At 45.4% G+C, this 12,108-nt stretch overlaps 1 protein-coding gene across 1 annotated transcript in view; it reads left to right on the forward strand.

The window, feature by feature from the left end:
• Positions 1-12,108, forward strand: part of COL4A2 (collagen type IV alpha 2 chain) — a 226,109-nt gene that overhangs the window by 125,924 nt on the left and 88,077 nt on the right. Inside the window, exons 7-11 of the mRNA XM_060231861.1 lie at positions 112-183; positions 2,082-2,117; positions 2,213-2,275; positions 6,270-6,305; positions 7,892-7,933. Coding sequence (XP_060087844.1) covers positions 112-183; positions 2,082-2,117; positions 2,213-2,275; positions 6,270-6,305; positions 7,892-7,933 — 249 coding nt within the window. The remainder of the gene's footprint in view (positions 1-111; positions 184-2,081; positions 2,118-2,212; positions 2,276-6,269; positions 6,306-7,891; positions 7,934-12,108) is intronic.

The raw sequence follows: 12,108 nt of genomic DNA on the forward strand, positions 1-12,108 counted from the left end.
GAGGGATAGTGCTGCGTGTGTATACACAAGAACTTATTCGAAGAGCTCTGTGAAACACATGTGTTGCTGATTCTCTCATAAACATTGAGGTTTCTGTCTTCTACATTTCAGGGAAACCCTGGACCCAAAGGTCAGAAAGGGGAACCATTTGTTCTGACTCCTGACTTAGCTGCAGAGTTCAGGGTAAGTTGAAGCAGCACTTATGCAGTGATACGCTTTTGTGCCATGTTGTTCTGTGTCTCAAATGGAGAGGCAGTATGTATCCTCTAAAGGTAAAGGTAACCCCTGTGCAAGCACCAGTCGTTTCTGACTCTGGGGTGATGTTGCTTTCACAATGTTTTAACGGCAGACTTTTTACGGGGTGGTTTGCCATTGCATTCCCCGGTCATCTACACTTTCCCCCCAGCAAGCTGGGGACTCATTTTACTGACCTCAGGAGGATGGAAGGCTGAGTCAACCTTGAGCCGGCTACCTCAACCCAGCTTCTGCCAGGATCGAGCTCAAGTCGTGAGCAGACCTTGGACTGCAGTATTGCAGCTTTACCACTCTGCGCCATGGGGCTCCTCTAGCTACTTGCAAATGTTTGTAGATCTTCAGCTGCTCCAGTAGTGTTCTGAAACCAATTTCACACTAGACCTTTAGTCTTGGTTTAGCCCTGTCTCCAAGCTGACATCCTACACTAAAATCATAGTTTTAAAGTCTTTTTTAAGTCTCACAAAACAGTGTCTAGAAAAGTGTTGGAATAAGTGTTATTAATATATATTAGAGGTTGATTTTTGTTTTATACTTTTATGTTGGAGTTTTCCCATACTTATAGCTAATGTTTTCTCTTTTTTTTGTTCTTTCTTTACAATCCTCAAATCGTCACATAGCTTTATAAGATATTAGAGCACATCTAAACAAATATGGTCCATGTATTTTTTTTTTTTTAAAAATCTTACTTAAATAAAACCAGTTGGTTGGGCTAGAACCACATACAGGCTTTTAAATTAAAGGACTAACCTTTTAAAATCACTTTTCTTGACACTGTTTTGGGAGACTTACTTGGAGTGGTTCAACACTTTGGGTGCTGTTTTGATGCTCCAACTGGCTTTTTTAGTGCCAAGTTTCTGATTGTTAAAGAAGCCCCGTGGCGCAGAGAGGTAAATCTGCAGTACTGCGGTCTGAACTCTCTGCTCACGACCTGACTTAGATTCCGTCAGAAGCTGGGTTCAGGTAGCTGGCTCAAGGGTGGCTCAGCCTTCCATCCTTCCGAGGTCAGTAAAATGAGTGCCCAGCTTGTTGGGGGGAAAGTGTAGAGGACTGGGGAAGCCAATGGCAAATCACCCCATTAAAAAAAGACTGCCATGAAAATGTCATGATGCGACATTGCCCCAGAGTCGGAAACGACTGGTGCTTGCACAGGGGACCTTTCCTTTCCCCTTCTGATTGTTAACCATGTTCGTTGTGTTTTATGTTTTGTTTTTTAAACCAAAAAAGAGAAGATACCTCTGTAAGAAACCACAAAAGGTATTGAGTGCCAGAGGCCACACGAAAAGAAAAGAGAAATCCCAATTTTCTTAACTGCATAAAAACAAATTGTTATTACACTCAGCACAAACTATCCCTATTTGCAGTGCAAACAATTCCAATGAAGGGTAACCCTTTCTGAATGTCCTAATAGCAAATAAACTGCAAACAGTCCCCAGAAAGCATAACAATTTCTGAATGTCCTGATAGCAAACATATCCCAGTAAATTATAGCAATTAAAATATAGCAATTGATGTTCTGCCAGCTAATTAAGACACCATTTCGATATCTGCTTCAGGGTTATTTTTTTCTGTAGCAATCTTGCTGGTATCTGACCTTGCACAGTTGTTATGAACTGTTGTTTATATCAACCAATCATAGAAGAAAAAAGGGACTTTTAAATCATGAAGCTGTGATCCAGTTTTTCACGTGCAGCTGTGGTAACATGGAGGTCAAGGTTTTGTAAACCACCTCAAGCAGGTTCTCTGGAGAGGTAGCATAGATTTTTTATTTTATTAAAAATCCAAAACAATAATACAGTATTTATTGCTTTCCATTTATCTTTCTGTAGGGTGACCCTGGAGATCCAGGACTCATGGGCTTTCCAGTAAGTATCTTCGCATACTAGCGCCAGATGATGTGGATGTGAGAATCATCCTCTAAGCAGCCATTACTAAACGCATCCTTTTCTTGCCCTTCCAGGGTCCTCAAGGTCTCCCTGGTTCCCCAGGTGTGTTTGGTCCTGTTGGAGACCCAGGACTACCTGTAAGTACTATTCATTGAGGTCAATACTATCTCACCTTTTGGCTTCACCTTAAAAAATTCTGCTTCAAAACACCCATGTCAGTCGACTGAACAATTTGCAATAGCAGGATATCAGTTTTTAAAACCCAACTAGAAATGCACTTAAAACCTCATCCACACACAACCTTGCAGTCTCCATCAATAGCAGTTTAAAAAATTGTATAAACATGAATCAGCAGCAACAATAAAAATATTCAGTGCAAAAGCAACGTGTCCCATAATAGAAACCCTCCAGAGCTAATAGTTGCTGACAGGCCTTTTTTTGTATCAGGAACTCCTTTGCATATTAGGCCACACACCCCTGATGTAGCCAGTCCTCCTGGAGCTTACAGTAGGTCCTGTACTAAGAGCCCTGTAAGCTCCAGGAGGATTGGCTACATCAGGGGGCGTGGCCTAATATGTAAAGGAGTTCCTGATACAAAAAAAAGCCCTGGTTGCTGAAAAGCCAGGAAGGAGGGGAACCTTGGCCTGGGAGCAAGAGACCCAAAGACCCTGTCTAGTGTGTCCACTGGCCTTACTTTGGGCCCTGAAGCTGGGCAACAGCAGCAATTCTGAAGCCTCGAGCAAGTTCTAATGGGATCAAGATAGTCCTACAGATGCCTTGGCCATAAGCCTTTTAAAGGTCATTTAAAGGGGAGGGACAGTGGCTCAGTGGTAGAGCATCTGCTTGGGAAGCAGAAGGTCCCAGGTTCAATCCCCGGCATCTCCAACTAAAAAGGGTCTAGGCAAATAAGCGTGAAAAACCTCAGCTTGAGACCCTGGAGAGCCGCTGCCAGTCTGAGTGGACAATACTGACTTTGATGGACCAAGGATCTGATTCAGTATAAGGCAGCTTCATATGTTTATATGTTCAAAGGTCAACACCAAGTTTGATTGGGCCCCAAAACAAAACTGAAAGCCAGGGAAGTTGACAGATGGTACCTTTATTGGCATAATAATAATTTAAAAACTTAAAATAATGTTTGAAATTTATATATAAGGCTGAGGTCATAGATAAAAGTTAAATACATGTGGTTCAAATGAAAAAACCAGGGAAGTTAATGTAACCTACTTTGGCCGTGTGTGTTCATCACAGTAATTCCCAGTTAGGACCCTCTCACCACTAGTTTTTGCACCAACTGAAGTTTCCAGATAGTCTTCAACGGCTGCCTCACAAGGAGTCCAGCCTGATTGTTAACTGAGGCATGTGTTGTGGGGGCCAAATAAGAACACAAGAGAAGCCATGTTGGATCAGGCCAATGGCCCACCCAATCCAACACTCTGTCACACAGTGGCAAAAAAACCATCAGTTGGGCCAGGACACTAGAAGCCCTCCCGCTGTTGCCCCCCTCCCCCAAGTACCAAGAATACAGAGCATCACTGCCCCAAATATCCATCTGTACCTTGTGGCTAGCAGCCACTGATGGACCTCTCCTCCGTATGTTGATCCAGTCATCTGCTTTTTCCAAAAAGTGCTGTACCTGTTGAAGAGCACTCCTGGCCATCTCCAAAGTCAGCGTCTTCAGCAGCAGTAGCAACGCCCCGAATTGTAAATGTGATACTGTAAATATATACAGTCTCATTGCAAACAATTTGTATAAAGATGTAGCTCAGGTTGCAGATTGAGTGATGGGGATCCCATGAAGTTCTACCTCATGTGGTTGCCGAAGTAAGAGATTATATGGGGTAGTTTGCATTGCCTTCCTCTGCACAACAGCGCCAGTCTTCCTTGGTGGTCTCGCATGTAATTACTGCCCCTGGTTAGCATCTAAGCGCTTACAAGAAGGAGTTAGTCTGGGCTATTAGAGCTGCTAATCAGTTTTACCCTGTGTCCCGCTGTGGGACTCGGCCGAGGGGGGGGGGCATCTCCCCCGTGGCCGCCCACCCAGCCAAGCCCTGCCAGCAAGGGCCCTACCCCGCTGGACGCCGGGACCACCCAGTGCTCCCCCACTCACCTCAACACCCGGAAGCAGCTCCCAGAGCCAGGCGGCGGCCACGCCAGGTCCTGCAGCCACCCGATGTGACAGAGACCTGCCCAACGCCACGGAGAGTCAGGCCCTGGGCAGCAGCAAGCCGAGGAGGCCCCCCCGCAAGCCGTGGCGGTTGGCGCCGCTGCACCCTATGTTGCAGCCCCCCAGGAAGCCAGCCCAGAACCGGGAAAAGGGAAACGCCCTAAGACGCCGCGGCTCGGCGTTGGGGCTTATAAGGAGGGGCAGGGCCAGTCCAGGGAGGGAAGGGAGAGTGAGGGTGGAGCCGGAGGGGGGAATAAAAGGCAGTCAAGCAGCAAGGTCGGGGAGGAATCAATGGTTGCGAGGTAAAGGGCTGCCTACACGCAGAGAGAGAAGATGAGGAGCCCAGCGCACTGCCAGGGATAGGAGGAGCCCAGCCCCTTCCCATTTCTGAGACCTCCGCAGCTGAGTACCAAGAGCCACACCAGGTGTGCTGGCCGCGAGGAGACCTCAGGGGGGGCGGCAGGGGCGTGACACCCTGATTCACAGCACTGTGTTGAATGAATTGGGCTTCATTTCATTCATCTGCATCAAACCATTCAGTCCAAAGTCTCAGTCTTGGTTTTCATCAGATGAGTTAAATAGAAAGTAAGGGAAGAGATCATGTCATCGACACATTGATGACACCCTACTCCAAAATTCCAGATACCCTTATGTAGATTTTAAATTGCATAGGGACCTTGCAGCACCTCATTAAGCTATTGCCCACAAGATGGTGCTAAAGCCCCCCAGGTCTGTCTTCTGAGACTTACCTACTAAGAAAGAGCAGAGCCATTGCAAGACTGTGCACCCAGCCAGGCTGCCCAGAAGTATCCCATGACTGACAGCATTAAAAGCCAATGGGAGGACCAGAAGAGCCAGCAGGGATGCACTACCCTTTTGGCAGAGGTCATCTGCTAGAGCAGGGGTGGTCAAACTGCAACTCAGGAGCCACGTGTGGCTCTTTCACACATGTTGTGTGACTCTTGAAGCCCCCACCACCCCATCAGCCAGCTTGGAGAAGGCGTTTCTCTCTTTAAATCACTTCTCCAAGCCAAGCCAACTGGTGGCTTGGAGACTGAATTTAAAGTTAAAGTTGCTGTCTTTCCACCTCTCCTCCCCCATTTATTTTCCTTTCTTCCTTCCTTCCCTCAAACATCTGATGTTCATGTCAAACATCTGCCGTTCTATGTGGCTCAGGACTTTTTTTGTATCAGGAGCTCCTTTGCATATTAGGCTACACCCCCTGATGTAGCCAATCCTCCAAGAGCTTACAGGGCTGTTGGTACAGGGCCTACCTTAAGCTCCAGGAGGATTGGCTACATCTGGGGAGTTTGGCCTAATATGCAAAGGAGCTCCTGCTAGAATTCCACCCCTAGATCTAGTTAATCTGGATCTAGTTAATCTGTTTGAGTTACTCTTATGAAATGCAGAGGTTACAATAGCCTAGAAAAAAGAAACCCTGGCCTAATAAATAGCTCATTTATAATGAAAGTTACACCAGCTCAGACCACCAAACTTGACAAAGCGGTGGTGAAAAATCCCATCAAGTCTCAGTCCATTTTTGGCAACTTGTAGAGCTTTTAAGGCAGATGTTCAGAAGGTGTTTGCATTTCCTGCCTCTGCGTAGCAACCTTGGACTTCCCTTGGTGGTCTCCCATCCAAGTTCTAACCGGAGTTGACCCTGCTTAGCTTCTAAGAGCTGAGGAGACAGGCCAGGATAGTAATACCACCATATCCAGAAAAGGTGGGTAAGATACGTGAGGTTCTGTATGGTCTCAAACCAATGAAATTCCTGAATTAGAAGCTGTGTTTCACAACGGAGATAAACTGCAAAAATTAAAGAACGGCCAAGGACTAAGTATATAGATGAACATCTTTAAAATTATTTTTAAATGACTTCCAGCGTGCGTTGTGTGAAATCACTGACTTCCTCATATGTTTCTGCGAAATTCTAAGAGGTCCCTTCTTTCTCCAAAAATTTTTAGGGGCCTCCTGGGCTGCCAGGACAACCAGGACTTCCAGTAAGTCTTTTTTTTTTCCTGACCCATTTTACCCTCTTCCCCCCACCCTTGGGATTGTACAGCTTCATTCAAAGGCTCTTGCAAAGGCTGGTGATCAAAGGGCCATCTGTTAATTATTCTGTTTGTTTGTTTACTGTGTCTTTCGTTATCAAAAGAAAAACTCAGGGTAACTAAAAAAGGAATGTGAACAGCAGAGTATTGGATACAGGCCAATGGTAAGGCCCCTGCCTCCCTTCCTCCCCCGTGGTTCACAAGGATAGCTGGTCACTGACATGGCTTGGTGAAATATGGGTCAGGCAGGCCCATGGGAGGGGTCTTCTCTCTCCTTCTCAGTTCTCTCTGGTGACTCATTCGTAACCTTTTGAGTCAAAGGTGTGCCAGCCTCCTGGTAGGCGATATAACAATCACAAGCGGTCGCACTGTATAAGTACAATGGAATACAAAAGCCACTGAATGAATACGAAATGAAACTTCAGTTACAAATAATCGGTCGTTTTCATTCGTGTGCAAGCACAACGACAGAGCATGGAATGCTCCAAAAATATACAATACAATATTCACAGAAATGAACAGGTTCAAGGCAAATGGCAGAACCAAGAATCCATGGACCAGTTTACCCTTCAGTGGAAAAAAATGATACTAGCTTAGTGATCAGTTTTGAGAAACGTACACGGAAGATAAGCGCTATGGTGGTGGAAAGTGCCATCGAATTGTAGCCGACTGATGACAACACTGTGGGGTTTTCAAAGCAAGAGAGGAACAGAGGTGGTTTGCCGTTGCCTTCCTCTGTGTAGTGACCCTGAAACTGCCTTGGTGGTCTCCCATCCAATGTTCCCTCTAAGCTGAGTTTGTGAGAGGTAGCTCACCGTTGTTTAGCCTCTGGCTCACACATTTTTGTCTTAGCTCAGGAAAAATGGCCCCAGAGCAAAGTATGCAGTAGCTCACAGCTTTAGTGGAAGTACTTCATGAAGTAGAATTTTTGCTCACAAGGCTCCATGGCTTAGAGGGGGTATTGCTCCCATCTGAATACTCTGTGTAGGTTCTGAAATCTGATGAGATCAGGCTAGCCTGGCTATTATTGAGAGGATTCTATTATATTTCAAGATTTAATGATGAATAACTCAGGTGATCATCCTACCCTCTTCCTGCGAGAAAGTGGCCTGAGAAAGGATTATTTTTAAAGTATTAAGAAAAACACCAAGCTGTCTCATACAAGTGATGTTTTAGTTATATCCCAAATGCCATACCAGAATAGCTAATTGGGAGTATAATAGTTATATTCAGGGATGGAATTCTAGCAGGAGCTCCTTTGCATATAAAGCCACTCACCCTGATGTAGCCAATCCTCCAAGAAGGCTCTTTTTTGTAAGCTCTTGGAGGATTGGCTACATCGGGGTGTGTGGCCTAATATGTAAAGGAGCTCCTGCTAGAATTCCACCCCTGGTTATATGTACTTACACTAGTGACATTACAAAGAAAGAAACCCAACTCCTAGGTTTTAATTGGGTTGCCCACACCACATCCGTCTGCGAATGTTTAACATGAATAAAATATATTAGCTAAATGCTTCCTAATTGTCATTTCAGGGCAACAGAGGTCTTGGCTTTTATGGAGAAAAGGGTGAAAAGGTAAATAGAATCGAAGGAATGTGTATACTTGATAGAATATGAGTAACTCTTTTCTTTAGAAGTTCTCAAACATCTGATTCACTTAGCGGTGCCAATATATGCAAACATAATAAATTCTGCAGCCAGGAGTCCCTCATTCAGTTTATTTCTTTAACTTGCGTCAGCACATGTTGTGAAATGCAGATACAAAACAAACCTTTGAACAAATCTATCATACTCCTTTCAGGGCACTGACCTTTGAAAGGTCACAAAGAAGCCATCCAAATGATGGCCCTTCCCTGTTCTCTGTCTCTAGCATGTGATGTTCAAATTGAGGATGATCACAGAATTCTGTTGCGTCCTGTTCTGTGATTGGATCAGCATCTCTCCTCCCCTCCTGGACTGTTTGTCAGGTCAGATCCCAATCCATGGGACTTCCCAGGAGCATTGCCCAAGCTCAAACTGGGCTTTTGGTTTTTTAACCAATTTTTATTCTGTGTTTCTGGCAGTCTGGTGTAGTGGTTAAGTGTGCGGACTCTTATCTGGGAGAACCGGGTTTGATTCCCAACTCCTCCACTTGCACCTGCTGGAATGGCCTTGGGTCAGCCATAGCTCTGGCAGAGGTTGTCCTTGAAAGGGCAGCTGCTGTTAGAGCCCTCTCCAGCCCCACCCACCTCACAGGGTATCTGTTGTGGGGGAGGAAGGTAAAGGAGATTGTGAGCCGCTCTGAGACTCTTTGGAGTGGAGGGCGGGATATAAATCCGATATCTTCTTCTTCATCATCTTCTTCTCATTTTGGACAGGAGCTCACAGAAGCAAAGCTCCAGAATCTCTACATTTTACTGTGTTCTTTTTTCCTTACTCCCCCCCACCCCCCACCCCAAAAAAGAAAAAACTTTCTTCTGGGCTCCATTGTTCAACCCCCCTGTGAGAATTTGGGTGAATTCGCAAGATTTGACAAACTTACTAATATTTTTCCCCGCAAAAAGAATGGGAAAATAACCAAAACATATAAAGCAGACATGGATATCTTCATCCTGCTACTGTGGCCACATAGGAGAAAGTCATTTTAAAAGTATGATGGGTTTTATTATGACAATTATAATTCAAGAATTCAAGAAGCATTTTAAGGTAAATACGGAGCTGATATAATCTAGCACACCTTCCAGTGATGTCTGGGGTATGTGGCATATGCAAATGAGTTGGGCTAATGAGCTTCAAGCACCTCTTTTCCTACAAAATGACCCCTGGTTTCTGGGAAACATATCAATTAGGCACATAATCATGGGATTATTTAACAAGTTCCCCTGTGTTCTTCATGTTTTTGTTTTGTATTTTCAGTTTCACGGTTGTATATTTTTCACATTTCAGGCATCTCATCCGGAACCCCATTATGTGTACTAGATAATTTACGTGATTAAGTCATGTGCTACAATCTTAGCGCCGCATCAGTGACTCACAGCTGTGCGATACTCTGATCTGAGTTTAAAACTGTCACCTTTCGAGAACTGCCAGTGTGACAAAAGCTCAGTGAATTTTTGGGTGTGCTTTTCTAGAGATTTTTTTTAATGACAATATGTACTCAGAGACCTCAGGAAACAAATTTCTTCAATTCATTCTCCCTAAACTGAGAAAGGGTAGTCAGGGATAAGTGGTCCCTCATCTAATTCCAAGACTTTGTAATTATGAGGAGAAAAGGTAGAAATGTCACTTACTAGTTCTTTCATTAGTGGGTCGCCAGTGCTTAGCTGTTCAAAGAATTTTAATGGAGAGTATCAATCTGAATTCCTTCTCACTTATTTTTTCCCCCTTCCCCATATTTGGTGTCTGTAATTAAACTCTATAATCTGCTTCTCTGGGAGGAGATTCTTGGCTTCCCAGTATCTCCTATAAGCAGCTGTGAAACTCAACAACATAGGCAGTCCAGCTGGCATTTGAAGTATAAAAATACAGATAATCCAGTTAATTCAAATACCCAGGAATCCAAGGCAGATAAAGTTAAAATGAGTTTTAAACAAAGAAGGCCTAAAAATCACAGAGCAGCTAGATGAAGCAGTTAATCTGCCCGCCGTCTTGTCCCCACTATATCATATAAATTAGTTTAACAGGGCTATGAAATTTTATTGTATATACATATTACTTTTATGTGTTGTTGAATCTAAGGGTTATGTTCTTGCTGGCTGATAGAGGATCATAATAAAAATAAGTTAGCACATTTCTTCCATTTTGGGGGGGGCAGGCAACAAGGAACTTTAGCCTAGTCATGGATTGTTTTTGCTGTGCTCCTTAAACTGTAGGAATTCCAATGTATGTTCTTGTGATACTTTAAACACTTGTTTCCCCAGCGAAAAATATAAGGGTGGACTATTCTAATTTTGCTTTGGGGTTTCTGCTCTTCAGGGTTTGCAAATGTTGCTCATGGAGCAAATACCTGAAAGTAGAGGGAAATAGTGTCCTAACTTGGCTGAAGTTTAAGATTTTTTGAAATCTCCTATAAGAGGGTCTAACTTTTTTAGAAGCCACCTAGTGGCCACCACTGCATTTTGCGCTTGTGAATTCTAGCATTCTAAGCACGGTGTGAAGTAAATCCTATTTTCACTCCAGAATAGTGCAAAGATTATGAGGGAAAGGTGATAGTAGAAAGTGCCCTCAAGTCTCAGCTGACATATGGCGATTCCACATGGTTTTCAAAGGAAGAGACGGACAGAGGTGGTTTGCCGTTGCCTGCCTCTGCAGAGCAACCCTGGACTTCCTTGGCGGTCTCCCATCCAAGGACTAACCAGGGCTTACCCTGCGTAGCTTCCAAGAGCTGAGAAAATTGGGCTAGCCTGGGCCATCCAAGTCAGGGCAGAGAAACGGTAGAAAAACGAAATCCACAAACTCCCACCTCCAGGGTCTTCTCAGTTTTGCTTCCTAAGCCATCACCACCTCCTCTCGTGTCCTTACATAAAGCAGTACAAATTATCCATTAGTTATAGAAAAAGGGAAGTAGGCATTTCACAAAGGGAAGTAAAATAAGAGACACAGGCCCACAACCACTGTGGGGACCAGAGGGGCCAGCCCCCTGATTTCCAGGGAGGCCCCCCCTGACCTCCAGGGGTCCCTCCGCGGGGCAGCCTGCTTTTTCCCTCCTCCTCCTCCTTTTTTTTTACATTGGCTGAGCCAGTGAAGCATCAGATCAGCAGCTGGAGCTGGGAGAGCTGCGCAGGGCACTGTGCACTGCAGCAGCAAAATCAGCAGGCGAAGAAGAGGGAAGCGGAGGAGGCCATGTGGAATGGACCAGGGAGAGGGGGACGGATGGAGCTGCTGGCTACAAAGTGCCAGGGTGCGGGAGAAGGAGGTGGAAGGAACACCGCCCCCCCACACACACACTTGCATGCAAGGTGCAGTCTCTTCTTGACTCCAAAGTTTTAGAATTGGCTGCCTTGACTCGGCCACTTTCAGAGCCCCCAGCTTTTGCCCCTACCCCCAGAAAGCTTCTGAGAAGTGGCAAGCCCCACAGCAGATGGGGAGGGGTGCCCCCCCCAGCTTTTAAAATCCTGGCTACACCCCTGGCTGAATGTGCTCCTCCTTCTGTGAGTTGTCCCATGTCTTCTTGGCATGTGAGTTCACACTATGAAGGGGGTGCATCTCTCTATCCTCTTTGTCCGTGGTGGTGGTGACAGAGGAAACTGCTTTCAAGTTGCAGCCAGCTCCTGGTGACCCCTTGGAATTTTCAAGACAAAAGACATGCAGAGATGGTTTGCAGTTGCTTGCCTCTGTGTACTGACCCTGGAGTTCCTTGGTAGTCTTCCATCCAGGGGTGGAATTCTAGCAGGAGCTCCTTTGCATATTAGGCCACACACCCCTGATGTAGCCAATCCTCCAAGAGCTTACACAGCTCTTTTTTGTAAGCTCTCAGAGGATTGGCTACATCAGGGGTGTGTGGCCTAATATGCAAAGAAGCTCCTGCTAGAATTTCACCCGTGCTTCCATCCAAACATTAACTAAGGCTAACCCTGCTTAGCTTTTGAGATTCGATGAGATCAGGCTAGCCTGGGCCGTCCAGGTCAGGGCCTCTGGTTTCATGCCTTTCATCAGGCCCATAGCTAACCAGGGGCTCACGGGGCCTGGCCCAGGGGCTTTTTAGGGCTCCTCACCCCCATCCCTGGGCCACCCCTCCTCCTGTGTGATTTAAATTGCGTGGAAGGGCCTTG

The sequence above is a fragment of the Heteronotia binoei genome, chromosome 1, assembly GCF_032191835.1.
Source record: "Heteronotia binoei isolate CCM8104 ecotype False Entrance Well chromosome 1, APGP_CSIRO_Hbin_v1, whole genome shotgun sequence".
Classification (NCBI taxonomy): Eukaryota; Metazoa; Chordata; class Lepidosauria; order Squamata; family Gekkonidae; genus Heteronotia; species Heteronotia binoei.